The sequence below is a fragment of the Poromitra crassiceps genome (genome assembly GCF_964638095.1).
Source record: "Poromitra crassiceps genome assembly, chromosome: 1".
Taxonomy (NCBI): Eukaryota; Metazoa; Chordata; class Actinopteri; order Beryciformes; family Melamphaidae; genus Poromitra; species Poromitra crassiceps.
Window position 1 is genome coordinate 61,199,321 of NC_139623.1, and position 26,665 is coordinate 61,225,985.

At 47.1% G+C, this 26,665-nt stretch overlaps 1 protein-coding gene across 1 annotated transcript in view; it reads left to right on the forward strand.

The window, feature by feature from the left end:
- LOC310788774 (E3 ubiquitin-protein ligase TRIM71-like) overlaps window positions 1–26,665 on the forward strand; it is a gene marked incomplete at its 3' end in the record, with an annotated part of 62,248 nt that overhangs the window by 10,963 nt on the left and 24,620 nt on the right. The window contains exon 7 of the mRNA XM_083650349.1: window positions 12,166–12,282. Coding sequence (XP_083506475.1) covers window positions 12,166–12,282 — 117 coding nt within the window. The remainder of the gene's footprint in view (window positions 1–12,165; window positions 12,283–26,665) is intronic.

A 26,665-nucleotide genomic window follows, 5' to 3' on the forward strand; every position in this document is an offset into this window, starting at 1 on the left:
TCACGTTTTGTGTCACTTTCGTGACACCAAATGCGGCCCAATGTCACTTTCATGATGTCGGCCCACTGACCTAAATAATATGGACAAAGCTATCCCATTGATCTTGGTCTCCCGTTTGGAGTTTAAATGTTACCATCACCGCCGTCACATCTTGATTTTTCGTCAGCAGAGTGGGAGGGAATGGTTTGAGTCCTTGCGCAGCTCACGTGAGATGGGGGTTTCCCAGAAGCGCAACTCCTCCTGCTATTGGTCCGTGATTGCCCCTGCCTGGAAAGATGTTTAATCCTGTTACAAAGTCGGGCATTTCAACATGGGGGGAATGCCTACTGCCCCCGACGCCTAGTGGCCATTCAAGGAACTACAGCTTTTCAATTCATTTCCGCGTCATCGGAGGGAAGCCAGGGGGTTTGCCACTGTGTTGGCCGGGCCAACCGATACCATGCTACTCCCCCCACACAGACACCCCACCCTCACACACACAGACTTGGCATAGCGCCACCTACTAGCAAACATGAAAAGCGGTTTATCCCGAGAACCGTTTGTCCGATTGACTTAAAACTTGGGGAGTGCGCTTAGTGGGACCTGATGGAGTGCGGTGCTGAATGTCATGCTATTCTGCATAGCGCCACCTACTGGCAAACACAAAAAAGTATTTTATTTCCAGAACCATTTGTCCGATCGACTTCAAACTTGGGGAATGCTCTTAGAGGGACCTAATGGAGTGCAGTGCAGGATTTCGTGCTATTCGGCATAGCGGCACCTACTGGCAACACAAAAAGTGGTTTATCTCAAGAACCATTTATGTCAGATCGACTTCAAACTGGGGGAGTGCGCTGCTGGGAACTGCCCAGAACACACACAGACCTTACACACACAACACAATACTCAAGATTCAAGATTCAAGATTCAAGATTTTTATTGTCACTCCGTGGTACAAGTATCACGTGTGAAATTCTTGTGCTGTGGACTCCGTTTACAACATAGTACAAATATAACAGGGCATATGAGTGCAAAAACAACAAGAGACACAACAAGCAATAAGGCAATAGAGTGATAAGACAAGTCAGAGACAGTGGCATATTCACTGCACATAGGTGCACATGTCATGTGCATACTTTAGACATGCTTAAACATTTTAAATTCGACGTATTTGACGTACAGGTGCAAATAGTATATACCTAATTAAACATACAATTAAACATTAGACATACATAATGGTAGCAGCTACAGTACGGTACAGTACAGCTACTACACTATTTGTGTATGTTAAGGAGTCTCGTGGCCTGCTGGAAGAAACTGTCCCTCAAGCGATTTGTGCGTGCTTTTGGGACCCTGTATCTCCTCCCTGAGGGTAACAGGGAGAACAGGCTGTTGTGGGGATGGTTTGTGTCTTTGATGATCTTCAGGGACCTCCTGAGGCACCGCTGGTTATACAGTTCCTGCAGTTCTGGCAGCTCACATCCTGTTACGTGCTGGGCCGCGCGTCTCACTCTTCGTAGCGCCCTGCGGTCCATGGTGGTACAGTTCCCGTACCAGGTGGTGAAGCAGCCAGTCAGCAGGCTTTCAATGGTGCCTCTGTAGAAGTCCCTAAGGATTTCTGGCCTTAGCCCAAATTTCTTCAGGCGCCTGAGTCCGTGTAGTCACTGTTGGGCCTTTTTGACAACAGTGGCGGTGTGTCCGGCCCATGTCAGGTCCTGGTGGATGTTGACTCCCAGGTACTTGAAGCTGTCCACCCTTTCCACCACTGTGCCGTTGATGGTGATTGGGGGGTGTGCGCCCCCCCCCTCCTGTAGTCTACAATGATCTCCTTGGTCTTGGAGACGTTCAGAGAGAGGTGGTTGTCCTGGCACCATTGTTCCAGGGCCCCCACCTCCTCTCTGTAGGCCGTCTCGTCGCTCGTGGAGATCAGCCCCACGACTGCTGTGTCGTCTGCAAACTTCACGATGGTGTTCGAAGATTGAGTCGCCACGCAGTCGTGGGTGTAGAGGTCGTACCAGAAGGGGCTGGAGACGCACCCCTGGGGTGCTCCTATGCTGATGGTCAGTGGGGAGGAGGTGAGGTTGCCCACTCTCACCACCTGGCGGCGATATGTCAGGAAATCCAGGATCCAGTCACACATTGCTGTGTTTAGTCCCAGATCCTTGAGCTTGCGTACCAGCCTGGAGGGTACTATGGTGTTGAATGCTGAGCTGTAGTCCACGAACAGCATTCTCACATAGGTGTCCTTCCCCTCCAGGTGGGAGAGGGCGGTGTGGCGCACGTGTGCTACTGCATCCGCTGTGCTGTGGTATGCAAATTGTAGCGGGTCGTGGTCCGGGGGGAGTGTGGGGCGGATCTGTGATATAACCAGCTTTTCAAAGCACTTGCTGGCTATGGGCGTGAGGGCTATTGAGCGCCAGTCGTTGAGGCTGGTCACTTTCTGCTGCTTGGGAATGGGGATGATTGTCGCTGCTTTGAAGCAGGAGGGAACTTGTCGGAGGGAGAGGGACTGGTTGAAAATGTCTGAATACGCCTGCCAGCTGGTGGGCGCAGGCCTTGAGGACACGCCCGGGGATGCCGTCCGGGCCGGTGGGGGGGAGAGGGGTAGGAGAGAAGGAGGGGGGGCGCTCTGGCAGAGGGGTCAAACCTAGCGTAGAACGCGTTGAGTTCGTCCGGCAGGGAGGGTGATGTGTGGGGGGATTGCTGTTTTACTTCGTTTCGAACTCAAGCTCTCACTAGTGCCTTAAACGCTGCAACGCAGCCCTATGGAAGACTGTTATTTTGCTCCAAAATTACTTTTCATTAAAACCTGACCACCCACCCGTAGGTGGCGTGGTACCCCCTGGGACTGACACGGATCCACGTGACTACGTCACGTCCTGCCAGTCCAGGGAAAAATCACTTCCGCTTTCTTCCACCCGCTGTGAAGACGTGTTTTGTGAAAGCTCCAACGGTTAACAAGGAGTTATATTATATAGCTTTAGATACTAGGCTCGTCCCGGCTGACTTGCCCACCTCAAGAGGGTCGCGTGGACGGGATAAAGCAGGCTTCGGAGACCGACCCTGTACCCTTCACCCTGCGGCGTCGGAACAAGTCATCTAAAGCTAAGAGTATCTTCCTTAGTTAACTGTTTATTGCTATCGCCGTGTAGCTCTACTGCTATCGCCGTATAGTGGTTATTGCTGCCGCTGTGTAGCTTTGCTTCGCTCCCCTGGCTGGGGCAGCGTTTTCGTTTGAGGGTCGATTTAGGTCCGCGCTCAAACTGTTAAGCTTTGCATACGTGCAAATAGCTTGTACCACGTAGCACAGGAACAAAGAGGCTAAGTAGCCCAGTTGTTGCAGATAGCTACCTTGGCACCCGTGCGGGTAGTTTTCGTGTGCTAGGTACTTTAGGCGCCGGCTTTATAGCGCGCGCGTTAGATAGTTAGCTAGTTTGCTCAGTGCAGCTAGCCTGGACTACCTTGTAAACAGCTAGGTGCTGTATTAGCTGTGAGGCTACGCTGGCCGGTTACGACCAGCACAATTCATTTGATGTGTGCATGCAAGGCAGGAGCACGCCGCACAGGCGTTGCTGTGACCTACATAAATGTAGTGTAGCTTTACTGGCGTCTGGGATTTTAGCTGGGCGATACGCTAGCTAGGTTAGCCCGCCCCGCACCTTGTGTGGGCCGCTTCTCTCAGTACTTACGCCATCTTAAGGCCCAATTATACTCCATTTTCATCCGTAACTAAGGGCGTCCGTTTCAAACGGTGTAATCGTCACTGTCCACATGCTTCCATGCGTCTTTCACGTTGGTATCATGTTAAGTAATACATCCACCACAGTAGAGAGTCAAATGCATGAGTGTGTGTGTGATTTCCTCCGTTTCATGCGTATCTGTAAGCTAGAATTCAGATGACGGACAGAAAACGGACGAAATGAACGCAGAGTACGGACAGGGTCTGTCCGTCTCCGTCTTTAACGTTGAGTATAATTGGGCCTTTAGCCAGCTTGCTTGTCTGCTAAGTGTTGCTTGCCTCGTGCAATTAGCATCTACTAGATTGCAACTCCCTTTGAGGAGTTTCTTCTGAGATTGACTAGCTTCACGGGCCGCTGGCCTTTGCTTGCGGTCACGCTTGCTTCCCCGTGTTACTCAGGGTAGAGACGCGCTACACCGGCCTGTACGCAGGCTTGTGTTAGCGCACGCTTGTTTCAGTGCTTATGCTAGCTTAGCTAGTGGCTTCCACGTCTGTTCTCTCGGGTTAACAGGTTGTGGGTATTGGTGCCCCCCCTTCGGGATGGGCTATTGCCGCTTACGTTACCATTGCACGCGCACGTTCGCTAGCCTCCGGGTTGCTTACTGTCTAGCCTGTGCTTCTCGCTAGCTTGCTTAAGCAGTACTCCCGCTAATAGGGTGCGCCCTGCGGGAGCTTGCTATTAGTGGTTAGCTTCCTGCTTCCTCTTGCTACTGAGCAGGGAAGGTCAGGGAGGGGATGGGCCGTGTGTAAAACTACTTGGCCGAGTATGAATCGGCACGTTAAGTGCGTGTTCGGCCTTGGGCACGAGCACGCTGCACAGGCGCCTTGAACCTTCGGTTTTGTCCGCAGCTAAGCTCTTTAGAGCTGACCAAGGTCCGCTCTCAAAGAAGTGTTAAAGCTAGCGTGCCTTGCATAGGTGCAGATAGCAATATTAGTACTGTTTAGCACAGAACGATAGCATTTTGCAGATAGCTGGCGTGCACCCGTGCAGTTAGTACCTGTGTGCTAAGTACATTGGGCGCGAGATACCTCCGCTACAATAGACATACTGCTCCTTGCTGGCGCTACGCGTCCAGCAGGGCGTACAGCTCGCCAAGGTCTGGGCTCAGTGCCAGCCTTTGGCTTGTAGCTCTAAGGACAAGCCCACCGCCCTTGGTGCCCAAGGCCCGGGGTGGTTGGGAGCTCTCCATGGGTCGCACTCCCTTGTTGGGGCACCCCCTGCAAGTGCAGGGAGCCTGGCTGGGGGCACAGCGCACCTTGGTCCATGGCCACGGCCTGGCCTCGGTTGGCAGCAGGCAAGCCCACCGGTTGGCTCACCAAGGCTGGGCTTAGTTCCAGCCTGCGGCTTGTAGCTTTAGACCCACTGTCCTCGGTGCCCAAGGCCCGAGTTCGGTCGGGAGCTCGCCCAGGGTCTCATACCCAGCATCAAGGCTCGCCTTGGTCCATGGCTACGGCCTGGCCTCGGCTAGAGGCTCCTAGGACAGCCCACCATCAATGGCGCCAACAGCTCATTGCTGGTCGGGAGCTCGCCTGGGGGCCGCACTGTCGGACAAGTCCACGTGCGTCTCGAGAGAGAACGTTACCTCCGCAGTCCCCCCAGCCTGCGAAAGGCGCACGGCAGGGGGGGGGGGGTTACTTCGATACAACAGCGCGTCAGTAGGCGGAGCTTGCGTAAGAAGTTCTCCCCCAGCATGCACAGCTTCTACGGAACTGTCCATGCGGCGGGGGGGCGTAGCCTCTCACGTCCTGCCCCCCCATCAGGGCACCGGATCGAAAGGTCCCGGGGCCCAGCAATATGCTCATGACTATATTTCAGGGATCATTTCTATAGTTTCTAACTTGAGAAATGTGTTTCTAAAAATGTTCAGTCTCGCTATCCACGATGATGAGACGGTGATACTTTTTTCTGAGCGCGAAGCGGGCAGAGAGACTTGATTCAGTTCATATGCTCTCTGCTTTTGATGACCGTTCACTGTCTCCTATGGGGACATTGAGGGAGAGAGTATGATCCGAGTGGTGGAACGGGTTCCGCTCCGTTGGCCACAAGAGACCATCTTGTCCAACAGGCTCGATGCCTGGGAGCATCTATGTTCCCCCGTCCCCATTACGGCGCACCCTCCAGTGGGGATACGCGCTACAGTTTGCCCACCCACGTTCGACGGGACCCCCGATCTGGCCGTGGAGGAGGAGGCCATGGACGGCTCCATGCGTCCAAAATTGGACCTTCGGCGTCTCAAAAACAAGACGCTGAGGAAGTCCCGTCCCGAATGCTCTCTTCCCCGCCTGTTCAAGTTGAGACAGGGGGATTTCTTACTTCCAGGGATCTGGAAGGTGCGGTCTTCCATGTCCACATGGTCAGGAGACACAGGAAATACCTGAGGTTCTCCTTCCTGGGGAAGGCTTACGAGTTCTGTGGCTTGCCATTCGGCATGTCTTTGAGCCCGCGAACCCTCACGGTGTGCGTGGAGGCAGCCGTGGCTCCCCTCCGCGCGAGGGGGATCCGCGTCTTCCTATATCTCAACGTCGTTCTCTTAGCGGCCGACTCGAGGGTCGGTGCCGCGAAACATACCAAGGTGGTGACCGATCACCGGCAAACCTTAGGGTTTTTGGTGAACCGGCAGAAGAGTTGCCTCGTCCCAGCGCAGGCGGCGACCTTCCTGGGGCTCGAGCTATACTTCCTGCGAGCCTTTCGCCAGAGCGACAGGCTCGCACGGTTCGGACAGCAAGCCAAGGACGTTAGGTCTGTGCCCTCGGTGTCAGTGCATCAGTGCACAGTGATGTTGGGCCTGATGGCCTCAGCACTGCATGTGCTCCCGCTAGGGAGGCTACACATGCCCTCGTGGTCCAAATATGGTTCTCAGGCTTCGCCTGGACTCGGCCGGGGACCGTCATCGCAGGGTTCCTCTGACAGGTCAGGCCTGGCGGGTGATGGCTATATGGGCGGACCCCCGTTACCTCTCGAGAGGTACTCGGTGGGGCCCTGTCCCGCTCAGGATGGTGATTCGCACAGACGCCTCCCTCTGGGGAGGGGGTGCGATTTGCGGGCATTTTTCGGCGAACGGCCGGTGGGAGGCTCAGGAGCTTCGCCACATAAACGTGCTAGAGCTGAAGGCGATTCGCCGGGCTCTGCCTCAGGACAAGCCCACCATCAATGGCGCCATGGGCCCATCGTTGGTTGGGAGCTCTCTTGGGGACCGCACTGCCGGACAAGTCCGCGTGAGGCCAGACTCGAAAGAGAACGTTGCCTCCGCAGTCCCCCCGGCATGCGGAGGTAACACTTCCAGCGGCTCACACATGGGCACCATGTGCTGATTCGCTCGGACAATAGGGCAGCGATCGCCCACCTGAACAAACAGGGCGGTGTGCGGTCGGGGGCGCTGAACCATAGCGGGGATTCACCTGTGGGTGTATCCCCGTCTCCTTTCAGTGTCAGCGGTCTATCTGCCGGGACGGCGGAGTTACGACCGGCCTGCTGTCTCGAGGCAATCCCCGTTATACGGAGTGGTGCCTCCACCCTCGGGTGATGGAACAGGTTTGGGCCAGGGTTGGTCGCGCCTGCGTCGATCTCTCGCATCGCGGCGCGCGACACACTGCCCACTGTGGTTCTCGATCCAGGAGGACAGCCCCCGTTAGGTCATGACGCGCTAAAAGCGCACGCGTGGCCGAGGGAGGGGCTCTATGCGTTTCCCCCGACCCCCCCTGATCCGTCAGGTGTTGGACAGGGTGAGGGAACAGCGCCTCCGGCTCGTTTTAGTCTGTTTGGCACAGGCAGACATGGTTTGCGGACCTGGTCTCCCTGGCGCAAGATCCGCCCTGGGCATTGCCGGTACGGGCCGATCTCCTATCCCAGGCGGAGGGGGAGGTGTTCCACCCCTCCCCAGGCAGGTGGAAGCTAGCGGTCTGGCTCCTGAACCGGACCAGTTGCTAGCCCAGGGCTTGCCTGATAATGTGGGATGCACTATGCAGCAAGTAAGGGCGTGGATCCAGTGAACTGCAGTGTGCGACCAGTTCTCCGTTTCCTTCAGAGCCTGCTTGACGCGGGTCAGTCCCCGCAGTCGTTTAAGGTGTACGTAGCCGCGATTCTGCTTGCCATAGGGGAATTGAAGGGAGCCCCGTGGGGGCGTACCCTTTGGTCTTGCACCTCATGAAGGGGGCGCGTAAACTGCGCCCGCCGTCGCGGTGCGTTTTTCCCCCCAAATCGGACCTGGTTACGGTGCTGGACGGGCTAACGGGTCATCCGTTTGAGCCCTCGGACTCCGCCGATTTCAGGGTTCTGTCTTTAGAGACCGCGCTGCTGCTGGCCTTGTCGTCAGGAAAGAGAGTTGGTGACCTGATTGCCCTCTCGGTGCAGCAGGCCTGTGTGGTAATGATGGGCGCAGGGTTACGTTGCGACCTAACCCGGCTTACCAACCTAAGATTATTGATGTCAGCTTTAGGTCTATGGTCATAGACTTATCAGCATTCTGTCCCCCGCCGTTCAGTTAGAGACGGGCGAGGAGAGACGTTTGCTCATGCTGTGCCCCGTAAGGGCGCTCTCGGCCTATGTGGCCAGGACGCGTTCTTTACGCATTACAGATCAGCTGTTGGTTTGCTTTGGGCAAAGGGCCCATGGCGGGCCCCTTTCCAAGGATCGCTTATCACACTGGATAGTGGAGGCGATCGCGTTGGCATACTCTGCCGTGGGCAAGGTTCCCCAGGAGGGTATCAAGGCGCTTTCTACGCGAGGTGTTGCGACATCCTCTGCGTTGTTGCGCGGTGTGTCGGTGGAGGACATGTGTGCCGCGGCCTCATGGTCCTCTCATCACACTTTTGTCAAGTACTACAGTCTCGACGTGTCCGGTGCGCAGTTCGCGCACGCGGTGCTGTCGGTGGCAAGAAAGTAGTATCGTTGCCACTCTAATATGTCAGACGGTTAGGCATAAACGTTGCCATATGGCCGTGGTTCACCGGTGCCGTTCGGGTCGCCCTGTGGGGTGCTCCCGGCAGCAAGGTCGGTTGAATGGAGGCACTAGTGAGAGCTTGAGTTCGAAACGAAGTAAAACGTTAGGGTTGTGCTACAACCCAGGTTTTACGAGTGAGAACGAGAGCTCTCACTACCCAGCCTTGCTGTGTCGATGCGTCACGGGGTGCGTCGGATCTCAGCGGGCTGGAAGAAATTAGAGTGATTTTTCCCTGGACTGGCAGGACGTGACGTAGTCACGTGGATCCGTGTCAGTCCCAGGGGGTACCACGCCACCTACGGGTGGGTGGTCAGGTTTTAATGAAAAGTAATTTTGGAGCAAAATAACAGTCTTCCATAGGGCTGCGTTGCAGCGTTTAAGGCACTAGTGAGAGCTCTCGTTCTCACTCGTAAAACCTGGGTTGTAGCACAACCCTAACGTTTCTCCCCCTTGAAGTCAGTGGCAGCATGGAGTCCTCTCCATAGATGCCTAGGGTTGTTAGAGTCCAGTTTGGACTCTAGCATATTGCCATATTCTCTCCGTGCTCTTTTTATAGTGGTTCGGAGGGCATATCTTGTCTGCTTGTATTCCTCTGGTGTTCCAGAGTTGAAGGTAGTGGTCCTGGCGTGGAGGGCAGCCCGGACATCACTGTTGATCCAGGGTTTCTGGTTTGGTATTAGTTTGATTATTTTTTTGGGGATTATATCCTCTGTGCATTTTTTTATGAAGCCTGTTACTGTTTCTGCATATTCGTCCAGGTCCCCTGCAGCCCTGAACTCTTCCCATGCTGTTTGGTCGAAGCAGTCCCTCAGGATGTCCTCTGATTGGTCTGACCAGCAGTGGGCGGTTCGGAAGGCCGGGGGGTGTTGCTTGAGCTTTTGATGGTACCTGGGAACGAGCAGGATGGAGGCGTGGTCCGATCTGCTGAAGGGGGGGCGGGGTGTAGCCTTGTAACAGTATCGGATGTTCGAGTAGCACTGGTCCAGTGTGCGTTTTCCCCGTGTGTGGAAATTGATGTGGTGGTGGAGTGTAGGCAATCTCTTCCTCAGGTTGACTCTGTTGAAGTCGCCTGCTAGTATCAGTGCTGTTTCAGGTTGTCTTAAGCTCCTGTGCACTGATCGCGCGGTGCAGCTCCTTGACTGCGTTTGTGGCGTTGGCCTGGGGGGGGGGATATACACTGCAGCAAGGGTGACTGACGTAAATTCCCTCGGGCTGTAATACGGTACACATTGAAGCATTACGTATTCCAAGTCCGCTGTGCAGTGCGTTCCGATGTTAGTGATATTCAGTTCTTATTTACCATCAGACAGACGCCGCCGCCCCTCGCTTTTCCGGACCGCTCCGCGTTTCTGTCTGCTCTGTGTATGCTGAACCCGGGGATTGTGATGGCGTGGTCCGTAGTGTCGGGTGAAAGCCAGGTTTCAGTCAAACACAGGACGTTACATCTCGCTATGTCCGTTTGGAATTGTGCCCTTGCTCTCAGTTCACACATTTTATTCTCCAATGATTGCACATTAGCCAGGAGAATGCTGGGCAGTGGTGGTTTATTCGCTCGCCTTCTCTGCCAAGCAAGCAGACCCCCTCGTCTTCCTCTCTTTTGCCGTTTAAGTTCAGGGAATTCAGAGAGGTCGGGAGCCGACCAGTTTTGTTTGGGGCGTTTTCGCGCATTTCTGATGTTTAACACGTTCACTGCCAATGACGAGTTGAGTCGTCAAAAAAAATCCAACGGTTGACTGCCAATGACGAGTTGAGTCGTCAAAAAAAAAAAAAAAAAAAAATTGACGGTGGGACGTGGATCAACGCCCCCCACGTCTCCTATAAAAATATTGGAGCCACCGAACATGTACAACCCATTCCACCGACCCACTAAGTGGCGACAGTGCTCTCCAGACTAGAAAAAGCCGAGCCAAAACTGCAGGGGAACGCGCGAGGAAACCATTCTCATACTGTAAAATGGATTGGCGAAAACGCTTTCGCTTTCGCGCATTATCGCGCTGGGAGCTGGCGGTGGGGGATTGCAAATTTGCATAATAGATTATGGGTGAAACACACTTTGAAACACCAGCAGAAAGCGCAGAATCGCACGCAGCTTCATTCCAGCTGAGCTCAACCGAAAACCCAGAAACGAACGAGCCTCATTCTCATACTGTAGGCGAAAACGGTTTCACGCTGGTGCACACGGGTGCACAACGGTGGGGGGTTCCAAAAATAGACTGGGTGGAAAACACACTTTGAAACACGCAGCATAAAGCCTAGAATCGCACAAAGCTTCATCAAAGCTCTCAAACCCAAGAAACGAGTGAGCCCCATCCACACTCGCCGACGAGGGGGCCGCCAGGGAGGGAGGCTGCTCACTGCTCAGACAGGCAGTAGAAACTCGCTTGTGACAAACGCTGCTGAAAGCCACCAGACACGCCCACGGAGGGAGGAGTTTGAAGGAGAGGGCGTTCAGAACTATATTGTTTAGATGTCTGATCTCTCACTGATGCCAAAAATAAATGGTTAAAGTGACTGTTCTGCCTGTTTGATTGAATTTCACAAAACTGCGATTATCTCAGCTTTCAGTCTCAGACGCTGAAACCATGCTGTACTCAACGGCTAATATCTACATAACTACTAACTCTACAAACTAACTCTTTTAGACAGAGAAAGCACACATTCTATTAGTACTTTTGTGAACTTTGTGTTCACAAAGTCCAAGCAGAAAATAATCCTTGGCTCTTGTAAAATGAGCCAGAATCCTCAAAAAAAAACCTCTGGCAGAAGCTACCTACAGTAAAAAAAAAACGGCTGGCAGTGAATGTGTTAACAGCGCGTCCCTGTTGTACCTACGTACGGTGATACTGCTGGCGCCGCCGTTGTTGTCCTCCATCTTGCTGGCCTTGTCCATTTGGGAGGGGGATGCAGTGGGAACAATAGGCCGGCGGTAATCCCACAGTAATTCCCTGCTGCTGCGCTCTCTTTTGCCAAAAAGTGCACATACGCTACTATGTACACTGTATAAAAGATGCTGATATATACACTAGATATTTACAAAGCGAATAGAAGCAACGAAATTATAAACAAAACGAAATTACTCTAAAAAAAGACCTATTTCTCTACGAAGTTCACGGAGCTCGCTCAGCTGGTCGCCTCTCTCTCCTGGCGCCCTCTCTCTCTCTACTGAGCCGGAGTCCCAGCAAACTAGATTATCAGGCCGCATAGCGACCTGGTAATCTAGGCGTAGCGGCCTGATAATCTAGTTATAATAAAAGATCTATATTGGGATTTATCAGTTCCTTAAAATGAATATATATATATATATATATATATATATATATATATATATACACACGATTAACCTAGCCCTAACTAACGTGGGTTGGGTTTTTACCGCAGGATATAAGAAGTAGAGTTTCAAAGTGAGAGTGGATGTTTTCTCTTGGATCCATTTCTTGTAGAAATCTCTGTAGCATTTGTTTTAAATAGCTTTGAAAAGACCGACTCACCTCTTTCTTCCTCCCTCAGGTTTTACTTCATCCCTGAAGCGCTAGACAGTCTGAAGCAGAAGCTGGACTCCCTGCTCCAGCCAATCAAAGCGCAGAGAGACATGGCGAGGCGGAGCCTGCTGGACATGGATGGCAGGTAAAACACGGAGACATTTTGGAGTGCAGTGGATCAGAGAGCATTCACACTCTGTGACTCCTTAATCAGTCCTCCACTTGTGCAAGGCTCTGAGTCCAGATCCAAGATCACTGATAATGGAGATACTAGCACATTATCATTGCATGCCAGAGAGCTGCAATCTGACGCATTCAGCCATATTTGGAGGAGCAGGGGAGTCCAGAATAATTTCAAAACTACTGAAAGCGATGCCACCGGTCACGTACGTTAATTTTTGAAAATGCTGCCGCGTAGGTTAGGCGCAACTAAGGGCGGTTTCACACTGGGAACGATTGCTTTTGTTCCATGACCAATTGTACGATTGCCCGCCCTCCCCTCTCCCCTGCTGGTCAGCTTTCACATTATAAATGCTGTTCCATTCCCGGGAACACTTGACTATCTACAAACTCCCATACGATAGGTGGTGATATGCACCTAGTTGGCTTGTGATCCACCAATAAACACAACAACGAAGAAGAGTAGGCTATCATTACGTTACATTACTACATTTGCCAACTGGATTATGTTGATAGTATTGGTTTGGACTTTTGTTTCTGTGATCTACTACAAGAGGTAAATAAAAGTTTGTGTATTGTTTGTTTTCTATACAGTGATGAACTAGCCTGGCATCGCCAAACCACTTCACATTGCACTGCATTGCATTTGCAAACGAGCTATTTGGTAGCTAGCATCAGGTTCCCTGGCTAACAAAATTCCAAACCATAGGATAACTGCTCATCACACAGTAAAAAAATAGCAGTCCACTTCAGTATTTGGGTACGCATTAATGTGTACCGCGCCCGGGCACGCATGAAGCGTTCCCCAGACCACCTTTTCAAGTGGACCCAGTCACGGGTCGCTCTTCCATGCTCGGGTTCACACTGGTCAAACGAACCGGACCTGTGGTCAGTTTGACGACAAGTGTGCTCAGAAACGGTCTCTGGTCGCCAGTGAGAAACCACCCTAAACATCTTGGTTGGGTTCAGGCAGCTACAACAACTTAGGTTTACGCAATTTAAGTTTAGGCAACTAAAACAACTTTTAAGGTCAGATGTATGGTTTGGGTTAGAGTTTAAAAAAATGGACACACCGGGAATCGAACACAGTCCTCCCGGGTGAAAGGCGAGGAATCCACAGGTCCACCAATCCCTCCCCTACTCCCTTAGGGACTGTTTTTTTAGAATAAGGGTTACTGGAGGGATTTCGACTGCTCTGAAATAAAAAAGCTGTGACTCTGACCACAATATATTTTTATTTGGCCCTCCCCAAGTGATTGAGAAAAAATGATTTACAACAAAGATATTATTTTCACTGGCAAAACAATGTCCAGTGTCAATAAAATCATAGGCAGCGCGAGGGCATCACGAATGGGACAAAATTAGGCAAAGCAGATAAACAGCTCGACTTGCTCGATAAGAAAGGCCACATCTTGCCCTGAAATATAAAATTTGGATCAATGCATTATTAGTATTACAATTACCGCCGGTATGGCCAAACTCAGGTCTTGCTTGAAAAAGAGATCACTGCTCTCAAGTGACCTGGTAAAATAAAGGTAAAACTGAGATTGAGAATAATTCCATGCTTCTTCACACAGAAGCAATGCTCACCTCTATTTTGGTCAAGGCAGCTCTCCATGCACTGTATCCACAACAAAACCTCTCCAGCTCAGATCTTTCATTTGTTTGGTTTTTCTCTAACTTGGCCCAGTTGTCGTTGTGGTATCCTTATTGGCTACTTGTACAGAGGCGTTCCATAACAGAGAATACTGTCTTATTGCGAAGTAGCTGAGGCAAATGTATTCTGACACACTGTTAACAAGCGTTACCACAATATACAAGTTCATATTCTCAGTTTGTAGGTTGCGATTCGGGGGCTGTAACAGATAAAAGCCGCTGGATCAGGTAAGCTGAACTTAAGGCTCAGCTGTGTAGTTGCGCGCAGGAGACCCATGGCTTCAATGGCACCCATTCTATTCTAAAGCATGGCACCCACTCTCTTTCTTTCCCCCTTCCCCTGCTCCTTCCCCACCTCTCCTTCCCTGCTCTCTCCTCCCCCACATTTCCCATTCCCTCCCCACCTCCTCCCTTTCTCTGCTCTCTCCTCTTTCCCCCTTCTCCTGCTCCTTCCCCACCTCCTCCCTTTCCTGATCTCTCCTCCCCCACTATTCTAAAGCATGGCACCCATTCTATCCTAAAGCATGGCACCCATTCTATTCTAAAGCATGGCATATCCTCCTTTCCCTGTTCTCTCCTCCCCCACATTCCACCCCCCATTTTCTCCTCTTCTCTCCCCTTTCTCTATCATATGATTGTTCAATGTGTTATTATTAGGGGTCCAAGCACAAAGTGTGTGTATCCCTATTGTAACTGTTCTGATTATTTTTGTTTTTATTCTTCTCAGCTAAAACTGTATGTACCGCAGAAACTGGGCACATAGATTGGAAATGTGACTCACTACTCAGAAACAAAAAATTACCCATATCGGCCAGATGGTGGCGTTTATGGTCCATATCTTCTGAACCGTGTGTCCTATACTCAAAATTTCACATCTCAGGGATTCCTTGGATCAATACGCATCTACCCATATAGGCCCCACCCATTTGCGTCTGCCTAGATTTTCCGCCATTTTGAATTTGATCAAAAACCTACTTTTCTATCTCCTCCTAGACCGTTTGGCCAAATCACACGAAAAACTTTCTGGGTCATCTATGGACTAAAGGTATCAATAGGATTTTGGATACGTGAAACCGTTTTGAAATGATAAATGTCTAAACTTATATCGAAACACGCCCTGACACTACATTGGCCATGATTCATAAAGCCGGGCCCAGGGCGCCACGAGGGGGCGCCAGGGGGCTTTGCACCCTCAGTTCAATTTTCTGCCCCCTCACTTAAAAATAAATAAAAATAAATAAAAATAAATAATAGAATAGTTTATCTATAAAGGCCAGTTAGGCAATGTTTGTACCATGTTTCGGCTGCTGTTTCTGCAGTCTTCATCAAATTTGATCAGTTTAAGTTAATGTAGGCTACCCCCTATAAACATAGCTCTGTTGTTTCAGAATTGGCAGGGAAGTGCTATTTGCTGTGCTTTGGTTGTCACAAGGTGTCAAGTCAAGTCAAGTCAAGTTTATTTGTATAGCACATTTCATACACAGAGGCAATTCAAAGTGCTTCACATAAAATGGTTGACAGGAAAATAAAATAAAAGAAGAGAGTAAAACGGACATTTAAAAGCATCACAACAAAACTTAAAAAAAAGAGTATAAAAAGTGTATTACAGGAAAATAAACCAAAAGAAGAAATAAAATGGACATTTAAAAGCATCACAACAAAACTTTAAAAAAAAAGAGTATAAAAAAGTGCAATAGGCAGCAGGCGCAGCAGTTGCAGAAAGAGCTAAAACTTATAGAGGACTCATTGGGTTTGCATAGTAGCTGTCAGCAGTTAAAGGCGACGGTAAACATAAAAGTCTTTAGTCTATTTTTAAAAGTAAGTAAGGTTGGGGCAGATCTGAGGTCTTCAGGCAATTTGTTCCAGCTAGCAGAAGCATAGTGGGTAAATGCAGCCTTCCCGTGATTTGATTTGATCCTAGGGACAGTTAATAAGCTGGACCCTGTTGACCTAAGAGTTCTAGATGGTTCGTAGCGTGGGAGCAATTCAGCTATGTATTTTGGGCCTAGGCCATTGAGTGATTTATAGACTAATAACAGTATTTTAAAATCTATTCTCTGACACACTGGCAACCAATGTAAGGACTTAAGAACTGGAGTGATATGATCAGCTTTCTTAGTCTTCGTTAGTACTCTAGCAGCAGCATTCTGAATGAGTTGAAGTTGCCTAAGTTCTTTTTTGGAGAGACCAGAAAAAAGGCTATTGCAGTAGTCTAACCTACTATAAATGAAGGCGTGAATTAGTTTTTCTAGATCCTGTCTGGACATGTATCCCCTAATTCTTGCTATATTTTTAAGATGATAAAAAGCAGATTTTCTAATTGACTTAATGTGGGAGTTAAAGTTGAGATCGGAATCAATAATAACTCCAAGATTTTTGACTTGATCCTTAGGCTTCAGGGATCGAGACTCAAGGCATGCAGTGATTTTAAGCCTTTGTTCTTTGGGGCCAAACACGATGACCTCAGTTTTGTCTTTGTTTAGCTGTAGGAAATTCTGGCACATCCAGTTATTTATTTGATCAATGCACTGGCACAATGATTCTATGGGGGCATAGTCAGCTGAGGAAAGAGTTATATACAACTGAGTGTCGTCTGCATAGTTATGATAGGCTACTTTGTTTTTTTGCATAATTAGGCCTAGAGGGAGCATATAAAGGTTGAAGAGAACGGGCCCCATAATGGATCCTTGAGGCACCCCACAGGTCATCCTAGTTAGGTCAGATGTGTAATTGCCAATGGAGACGAAGTACTTCCTGTCTTGAAGATAGGACTTGAACCACTGGAGGACCGTACCCGATAGCCCAACCCAGTTTTCCAGTCTGTCCAATAAAATTGAGTGGTCAACAGTGTCAAATGCAGCGCTAAGATCCAGTAGCACTAGAATCGAATTTTTGCCTGAGTCTGTGTTCATTCTGATGTCATTTATGACTTTAGTAAGCGCGGTTTCAGTGCTGTGATGGGGGCGAAAGCCTGATTGGAGTTTATCTAGGAGATCATTTGAGGTTAGGAATCTATTGAGTTGTAGGTAAACAACCTTTTCAATTATTTTGGCTATAAAGGGGAGATTAGATATTGGTCTGTAGTTACTGATTACCGATGCATCAAGGCTGCGCTTTTTTAGTAGGGGTTTAATAACTGCAGTTTTCAGGGACTCAGGAAAAGTGCCGGTCACAAGGGATCTATTAACTATTTGCAATAGGTCCGACGACAGACAGTTATAAACGCTTTTAAAAAAGCTTGTTGGAAGGGTATCGAGACAGCACGAAGATGATTTAAGGCCTTGCACAGTTTTCTCTAAGATGTCGTGGTCGATAACGCTGAACTGGGACAAATTTATCGAACTGGAGATCTGCGGGTAGGATGATGTCACAGCATTTCTTGGTGTGGAGCCACTAATAGCCTGCCTGATATTAATAATTTTATCCGTAAAAAAGGCAGCAAACTCATTACATTTGACAGTGGAGAGGAATTCAGGTGCTAAACAGAGAGGCGGATTAGTCAGTCTATCAACTGTGGCAAATAGAGTGCGTGCATTGTTCACATTTTTGTTAATTATCTCGGAAAAGAACGATTGTCTCGACCTTTTCAGTTCGAGGTTGTAGGAGTGAAGGCTTTCTTTGTAAATATCATAGTGAATGTGAAGATTAGTTTTCCGCCATTTACGCTCAGCTTTCCTGCAATCTTTCTTTTTGCATCTAACAGATGCAGAATTTCGCCAGGGTGCTTTAATTTTGCCAGACAGCAATTTTAATCTAACAGGCGCCACACTATCAATAGTTTTCAGAATTGTCGAATTGAAGTTATCAAGAATCTCATTGACAGAGGCTGATGTGGGAGGAGATAAAGAAAATGTCTCCATAAACAGCGCGCTGGTGCCTGCATTAATGTCTCGTCTTTTAACGGTTTGTGACCTATTAATGATCTCAGGGGAGATTTCCATTTCAAAAAAGACGCAGAGATGGTCAGACAACGCAACATCAATAGTCGACACAGAAGAGGACTTGAAGCCCCTAGTAATAACTAAATCCAGGGTATGGCCTCGGTTGTGAGTAGGCCCTGAAACATGTTGAGACAGATCAAAAGTATCAAGCAAGATATTCAGTTCTTTGGCAAAATTATCCGTCGGGTTATCAATATGAATATTGAAATCCCCAGCAATAGATATACAGTCATGTTCAATGAAAATTAAGGAGAGAAGATCAGCAAATTCAACGAGAAAACTGGCTGAGTATTTCGGTGGTCTATAGATATTCAGCAGTAACACAGTGGTTGAGCATTTCAGAATAGCAGCAACGTATTCAAACGATGGAAAGTCTCCAAAGTGTCAGAGATGTAGCTATTTATTAAATTTGAACCTCACTGCATGTTGTAGTGATCATGACGTGATTAAAACACACACACACACACACATACACACACACACACAGACACACACACACACACACACACGCACACACACACACACACACACACACACACACACACACACACACACACAGAGAGAGAGAGAAATCAGCTGCACCCAAGCACACAGCATGCCATGAGCAGAAAGACGGAGACAACGCATCTGATCACTTTATTTCTTTAATTTAATGAACCTGGCACTGACTGGCTATTATTTGTATGACTTTTCATAGACATATATGTTCAGAGTGCTCCAGACAGGTCCTGCATTTCACGTTATGCAAAGCTCAGCTCTATTAATGCCTTAATCTGCTGCTGTGAAATAAATGTTTTATTTGATTTTGAATAGTAGTCTTTCTTGTGTTGTTATTGCGCTTTTCAGAGGTTATTATGGTTAAAAAGTCCAGAAATAGGCATAGCGGGTATATAACCTATGTTTTACGATATAAAAATATCAGCCCCCTCCCCAGTTATAACCGCCCCCTAAGTCATTTCATCCTGGAGCCATGTTGCCCATATGGCTTTACCGTAAAAGACAGACAGAAGTTTCAGTTGTACCACTAGGGGGCACCACAGCTGCAAAAACTGACCACAACACCCTGACTGACCACAACGCCCTGACTGACCACAACCCCCTGGCTGACCACAACGCCCTTAGTGACCACAACACCCTGACTGACCCCAACACCCTTACTGACCACTACACACTTACTGACCATGCTTGGACCCCGTCATCGCCGCTTGCGGCTATATTTACTACTGTAATTGCTACTGTTGTGTCAGCTAGATTTAGCTAGACATATTTTCTGTGAAGCCCTCTGAGACATGCTTCTGAATTAGGGCTGTACAGATAAACTTGACTTGACTTGACTTCAATGCGCAGTTGAAATATCATCAAAGTTGCCATTTGATTGTGTCGCCGTCCACTGCTGATCTAGCAGGCGGTTCTGCACTCCTCCAGTTTTCCCCTGACATCATATAAATGGCCTGCATTTATATAGCGCTTTTATCCAAAGCGCTTTACAATCAGTAGGTAGTCTACATTCACCCATTCATACACCAATGGCGGCAGGCTGCCACGCAGGCTCACACCATCGGGAGCAAGGAGGGTTAAGTGTCTTGCCCAAGGACACAACGACAGCAGCTGGGAGGGAGAGGGGATCGAACCGCCAACCCTTGCGTCATTGGCCGACCCGCTCTACCTCCTGAGCTAAAGCCGCCCCTCATATATTCAGGTGTTTGTTTTTCTTTCTTTTAAATTTAAGACAAGTCCAGTCATCAAACCTTATTTCGTACATTGACCTGTGACGAGCATTAATTAGACAAACCCGACATGCTTCCTCATTAATTGAAACTGACAATATGCGGGTATTAAAGGGATACAGCACTTTTTCGGGAGTTTAGCTCATTTGCCATATCCCCCCACATAACCGAGGTACACCATGCCTTTACCATCACTGTCCGAGCAGTCTGCTGTGAGCTACAGTCGTGAAGTTAGTAAGTATTGCCTTAGAATGGAGGCCAATGGTACACCCGTTCAAAATAACCAAAAACACACATCAAATAGCGCCAAAATACATGTTGTTAATAATGATCGATTACGCAGTACAGCGTATCGACCTGGTTTATTCTTCTCAATACGCCTTTTTCTCTTTTAAGCGATCCTAGCTAACCTATCCGCGGTTCCTCCCTTAAATGGACACGTTACGGTATAGAATGTCTAGCCTAATAAACCAGGAGGTAGGGGAATTCGTTCAACTATCTCACCACCTAACGTTTCTGAGTCTGACCCGCCAAACCTTCCTCCAGAGGCGCCCAGTGACCGCTGACACCTCCGAAGGAATCACTCAAATTAACGGTGGCTCCCCCCAGCATTTGACTGTTGTTGTGTGTGTTGAAATGAATTTGAATCGGTATTAATCTGTACCAATTAGGGTCATGTTAAAGTTTTTCCCCAGAGATGACACTTCTCGCTTAACCTGACGGTGTATAATACACCCTCTATGTCAGGTGGTCGTTATAAGATTGTCATCCCCGAGGCACCAATAGTAACCTTTAAAAACATTGTACCTGGTTCCCGCATATCCTACTTGATCATCTTACATCACTGAGGAGAGGCAACTTTCCTATTTCGTGAACATCTGTTCAAATAAGAGAGATGAGATCAGTTATAGCGCATATAAGTTGCTTTTTAATTAGAGCAGATAGCAAAGCACAGCACAGATATAGTCTCAATACCGTTCTTAAGCATTCACAATAAACAGGTTAAACATAATACCATAGTTAGTATAAAGCATCATTCCAAACTTAAACTGAATAACATTTCAAACTCATCAGATCCCACTCTAAATTTAAACTAAATATCATGTAACACACTTGAATGTTGTTCAAATCTCAATGGTTAATATGTTAAATTCCCCAATAAGCATTTAAATTCACAACTAAATAGCATGTGGTATTTACTGAATGGTATTTTAAATCACACTGGGTAAAAGGTTAAATTTCACTTGAGTTCTTTGAATTCACAAATGAATAGCAATCACATTTGAAACTAGATAGCATATACATTTCACTGAATGGCACTCACTTTTAATACTAGTTATCATATAATGTTCAGTTAATGCAATTTAAATCCCACTGGTCAATAGGTTACATTCACCAGAACGCATTTAAATTCAAAACCAAAATAGCATAGAAAGTCTACTGAGTGTTGCTTAAATCTCACTGGTTAGCACGTAATGTTCACTAAAGGCATTCCAAATTCACCCCCAACATTGGAATAGCATCCCAGATTCAGACAACGCAACATTTTAACAGCATTTCCCCTCTGGTATGGTGGCTACCCTGTTCATATATAACTCACTTGAACTCAATTGAACATGACCATAGTCAGTATACTCTGATTAGTTACTATAACTCAGATGGATCACCTCCAGTCAAATCCCAACACATGTTGTATGGCTACAGTACATTTTAATTAGTTACTGTAAGCCAGATTTATAGAAAATGCCTGGCGACTAAGACAGGGAACATTGTACCCAGTATAATTGATTCTTTGGAAAGTGAATGTTTCAATGAAATGCCCTCTCCTTTCTTTTTATGCCTCCGCCGGCGAAGCCAGGCCGAAGGCATTATGGATCCGGGTTGTCCGTCCGTACGTACGTATGTACGGCCGGCCGTCCGTACGGATGTCCGTCCGTACGGATGTTTGTTAACGCCATATCTGAGGAACGCCTTGACGGAATTTCATCAGATTCGCCTTAAACATTCACTTAGGCTCAAGGATGATCTGATTAGATTTTGGTGGTCAAAGGTCAAAGGTCAAGGTCACTGTGACCTCTCGAACGCCATTTTCAAGCTTGTTAACGCGATATCTGAGGAACGCCTGGACGGAATTTCATCAGATTCGCCTTAAACATTAACTTAGGCTCAAGGATGATCTGATTAGATTTTGGTGGTCAAAGGTCAAAGGTCAAGGTCACTGTGACCTCTCGAACGCCATTTTCAAGCTTGTTAACGCGATATCTGAGGAACGCCTGGACGGAATTTCATCAGATTCGCCTTAAACATTCACTTAGGCTCAAGGATGATCTGATTAGATTTTGGTGGTCAAAGGTCAAAGGTCAAGGTCACTGTGACCTCTCGAACGCCATTTTCAAGCTTGTTAACGCGATATCTGAGGAACGCCTGGACGGAATTTCATCAGATTCGCCTTAAACATTCACTTAGGCTCAAGGATGATCTGATTAGATTTTGGTGGTCAAAGGTCAAGGTCACTGTGACCTCTCGAACGCCATTTTCAAGCTTGTTAACGCGATATCTGAGGAACGCCTGGATGGAATTTCATCAGATTCGCCTTAAACATTCACTTATGCTCAAGGATGAACTGATTCCATTTTGGTTATCAAAGGTCAAAGGTCAAGGTCACAGTGACCTAACAAATGCCATTTTCAAGCTCGGTAACGCCATATCTCAGTAACACATTGACTAAATTTCTTCACATTTGGCTCAAATATCCAATTCTGCACAGAAACGCCTTGATGCAATTTCTTCCAATTTGGCTCCAACATCCACTTGGACTCAAGAATGAACTAATGGCGGAGGCATAAGTCCGCCTTGCGGTCGTTCTAGTCTTTTCTTGATTCTGTATAAAGGTATATTATGATTTGTTGTGTAGCCATCTTGGCGATTGTAATTATGATATAGTGTCTTGTAAGCCCATATGGGCTGGGCACCCAGGTGCATGACACTTAAATAAAAATATCAATCAATCAATCAATCAATACTGTAACTTTCAGTATAAGTTGACTGTGGCTGCATGTGGCCTTCTGCACCCATTCTAAAAATAGCTGTCATGTGCCAACCTGTTGCTTAACGCAGTGAAAAGAGGAAGTGTTTTCTCTCCCCCATCCCAATCTAACACTCCTTGTTCAAAGTAACGCTTCCACAAGATCTTATTGTCCAGGACTTGAAATGATCCAGCTGAGATAAAGTAAATAACTGAAATGTACTTTCCTTAACGCGGGACTAAACCCCCCCAGATTTCCTGCAAAACGGCTCTCCACTCGATCCGAAAACCCCGCAGGCAAGATGGCCGCCCACACTCCCCTCCTTAGCTGGCAGAATTCCTCCCCCATAAACTAACATATCTTGGCCAATAAGTATGTAACATACAAAATAAAACAACCCGTAATATCTTAATTTTATGTATAATGCAGAGGACATGTAACTGTTTAGTTAAACTTGCATTCCAGGAATATTGTGCTCTAAAGATAACGTTAGTGGCTCGAGACTGTTTCGTCCTGAAACCCACATGCTTTGCGCCAGCGTAACCTATGTGGGATTCGAAATAACGCATCCAAGATGAATATATGAATATAGCCACGTTATAAACAACAAACTAACGCTGGTGATCCGTATCGAAACAGTGTTACTCGAAATGGTTAAAAGTTATATCAATTTGGTCATTCAGTGGCATTTTACTGCCATATAACATAACTAACTAGCGGCTAATATTAGCCACAGTAGGCATTACCCAGGGATGCATTGGTCTTAAAGGGCTTGCGCCGCGTGAACTACAGTAATAATCAATGGGGAAAAAAACAATTTTTCACATGAGTGGGGCACGTGCTAAACCCACCGTGACGTCACGATGTACCAAATATCCCGTTCATTTGAGGGCCCAAAAAAAAGCAGTGTTCAACCCATGGAAGGAACTTATGCTACTGAAAATGATACAAATGGTACAATGGTTAACAGTTTGGTCTCAAATGTGGAGCTTTTGACCAGAATTCTTCACACACCACCCCCAAAGTCATATATATTGGTTAAAAGCTGAAAACAAGTGTTTTGGGGGTAAGTTTTTGATTGATTGATTGAGCTCTTTATTGATAATGAACAAACAGTATATACATATATACATACATAGGCCCACCATTATCAAAAGGATAAAAACGCAATAAAGCTAACAGCTTATTTCCATTGCGGTCCTTAAGATGTCTATGATAAAATATGCACTGGTGAGTGTATGCCTGGATGTGTGTAAGTGTATGACAGTATGAGTGCATAGTACCCCATGCACTTGTCAGAGTCTGCAGGTAACGCGTGGGTGTGCCTACCACGCAGGGGGGAGGATAACATGGGGAAGTAAGGCACAGTAAATAATCAATAAAAATAAGCGTAAGATAAAATAAAGGACAATTAGTACAATTCAAAATATACCCAACAAATCCTAATAAAATACCGTACAATAAAATACAATAAAATAAAATAAATAAAATAAAATTACTACTTAAAGTGTAACTTTAAGTAGAATGGCATGCTTCCTCTAGGCTCTGTTCCGTTCGTTTAAGTCCTTTTGACCTCTCGGCGGGACATGAGTGTCAACCACCAGCCCTAGGTCGAGCGGGCCTCAAACCACTGGTTTCCTCCCCAGATACAAATAGATCTACATCAACTTCCCTAAACGAGTTTAAATTGCAGACGTAGGCTACTGTAGGCACCTCAGCCAAATAAAAAACATTTTACAATTGTTCCCAGACTAAAATGCTGCCTTATCAAATTCCCATGTGAAGTGTTCTATATCAGGTAAAACACTACATAACTTATCTTCAGTCTCCCTGTCTGTGATCTGTGGATCATTTCTATCCATTCTCTCCAAATAGAATAATTTGCCTTAGGTCATCTGTTCCATCCACCTGTGCTCCTATTAGCTGTGAATTAATGACAGATGACCTCTCCATATAGGAATCACATTTTTTTTTTTTTGTGATCAAATTTTTATTCAATTTTGTCAAATGAAGATCATTACAGTGGTACTATAAATAGTACAAGGAGTCATATGCATACATACAGCAATTGACAGGCTATATTTATATCACCAATGCCTTGCAAAGAAAAAATTAAAAATACATGTTAGGAGTAAGGAGAGAAAAAAAAAAGAAACTTAAGGGAAACGGACAAACAAAACAATAATAAAAAAAAAAGTACAAGTACAATAAAAATATGGACACTAGAAATGTGTACCGTAAATTTCGGACTATAAGCCGCGGCTTTTTCCCCGTTTTTTGGCCCCTGCGGCTTATATAACGGTGCGGCTTATCTATGGATTTTTTCAGCAAACGGCCACTCGGTGACCTCCAAAATCGATGGATTTTACAGGTTACACAGCTTCATCTGCACATTTTATGTGCATTGCTTTGCTGCTTGTTTTTTCGATTATTTTTTTGTAAAGCACCTTGAATTGCCTTTGTGTATGAAAGGTGCTATATAAATAAAATTTGACTTGACTTGACTTGACATCATTTGGCGGAAATCAACCGGCATCACGGTGAACATGGCGCTCAGCTAGACAGCTGCTACACCAGACCAAACAATATGTTTTAGCGATCTGATCTAAAATGAATAAGGTGACCAGAACCAACTGAATAACTTTAAAGAGTGGGGCGAATATCTGCTGGAAGAAGCACAAGACTGAAAACCAGTAAGCAGAAAGAAAAGAGACGAAGCAATCACCGCCATGAATGAGGAAATGACTCACCTGCTGGAGGCTGGAGATACACGGCTTGGGCTTAACTTTTACTCCGTGAAACACTATCGATTAAGTCCGACATCGCTCAGAGGTTTTGAGCAGCTTGAAAACAAGTTTGAAAACGTGCAGAAGTCCATCCACTCACTCACTAAAGAAAATAAGGCAACCGTGAACAGAGTTTCTAATGCGGAAAAGCGCATCAGCGCACTGGAGGACAAAAACAACACAGTGAGTCCGAAAATGGATAAAATGCAAAAACAAATCGAAACCCTGCACACGCAGGTTGATGACTTAATCAGCAGGAGTAAAAGAAATAACATTCGCCTGATCAATGTAAAAGAGGAGCTGAGATTGGTGACATGGACGCTTTCCTTGGCAAAATCCTGTGTTACATCCTGGACCTGAAGGAAGGCGAGAAACCACAGTGGACAGGGCACACCGGGCGCCTCGGCCACGTCCAGACCCCGGCCTGACACCGAGGGCCATCTTCATCCGCCTACTCCGCTGGCCCGACCGTCAACTCATCCTCCAGGCTGCGGGGAAGAAGCCTCTTCCCCGCAGAAGGGTACGCGCTTTTTCGTCCGGCAGGACCTCTCCGCGTTGGTGCAACAGAAACGCGCAACATACAACAGCATCATCGAAAAGGTTAAAGTCAATGGATATCGCTTTGGTGTACTGTACCCAGCGAGACTCGTCATAACCATTGATGGACAGCGGCGGAACAAGAGCTCAAAGTGAAACTGCCGAATATCTTTTGAGTTGGACTGGTCAATAGTACTGTGAGTAACTAAAATAAAAAACGGAATTATCTCTTCTTTAGCACTCTTTCTAACTATAAATCCACTTCTGTTTTAATTTCCTCTCTTGCCCTCTTTTCACCACACCGCGGACACTGTGTGCACTGTAAAAAAAAACACAGGTGGTGTTGTGTTATGTTGTTTTGTTGAAATGTTAATAAATGGGAGCTTCCTCAAACAGCCATCTCTTTCCCGACAATTCCCTCTGTGCACAAACCCTTACATATGGTAATTAAACATTAAAACACAATTAAAAAAAAAAAAAAAAAAACATTAAAACACCTGCGGCTTATAGTCCGGTGCGGCTTATATATGTAACAAACAGGCAATTTTGCTGCTGCGGCTTATACTCCGGTGCGGCTTATAACCCGGAAATTACGGTATATGTGTAGATCTTATATCCTATCAGAGTGACACCTTAGATCTGAACAAGAGACTCTGGGTTTGAAAGAGAACCAAT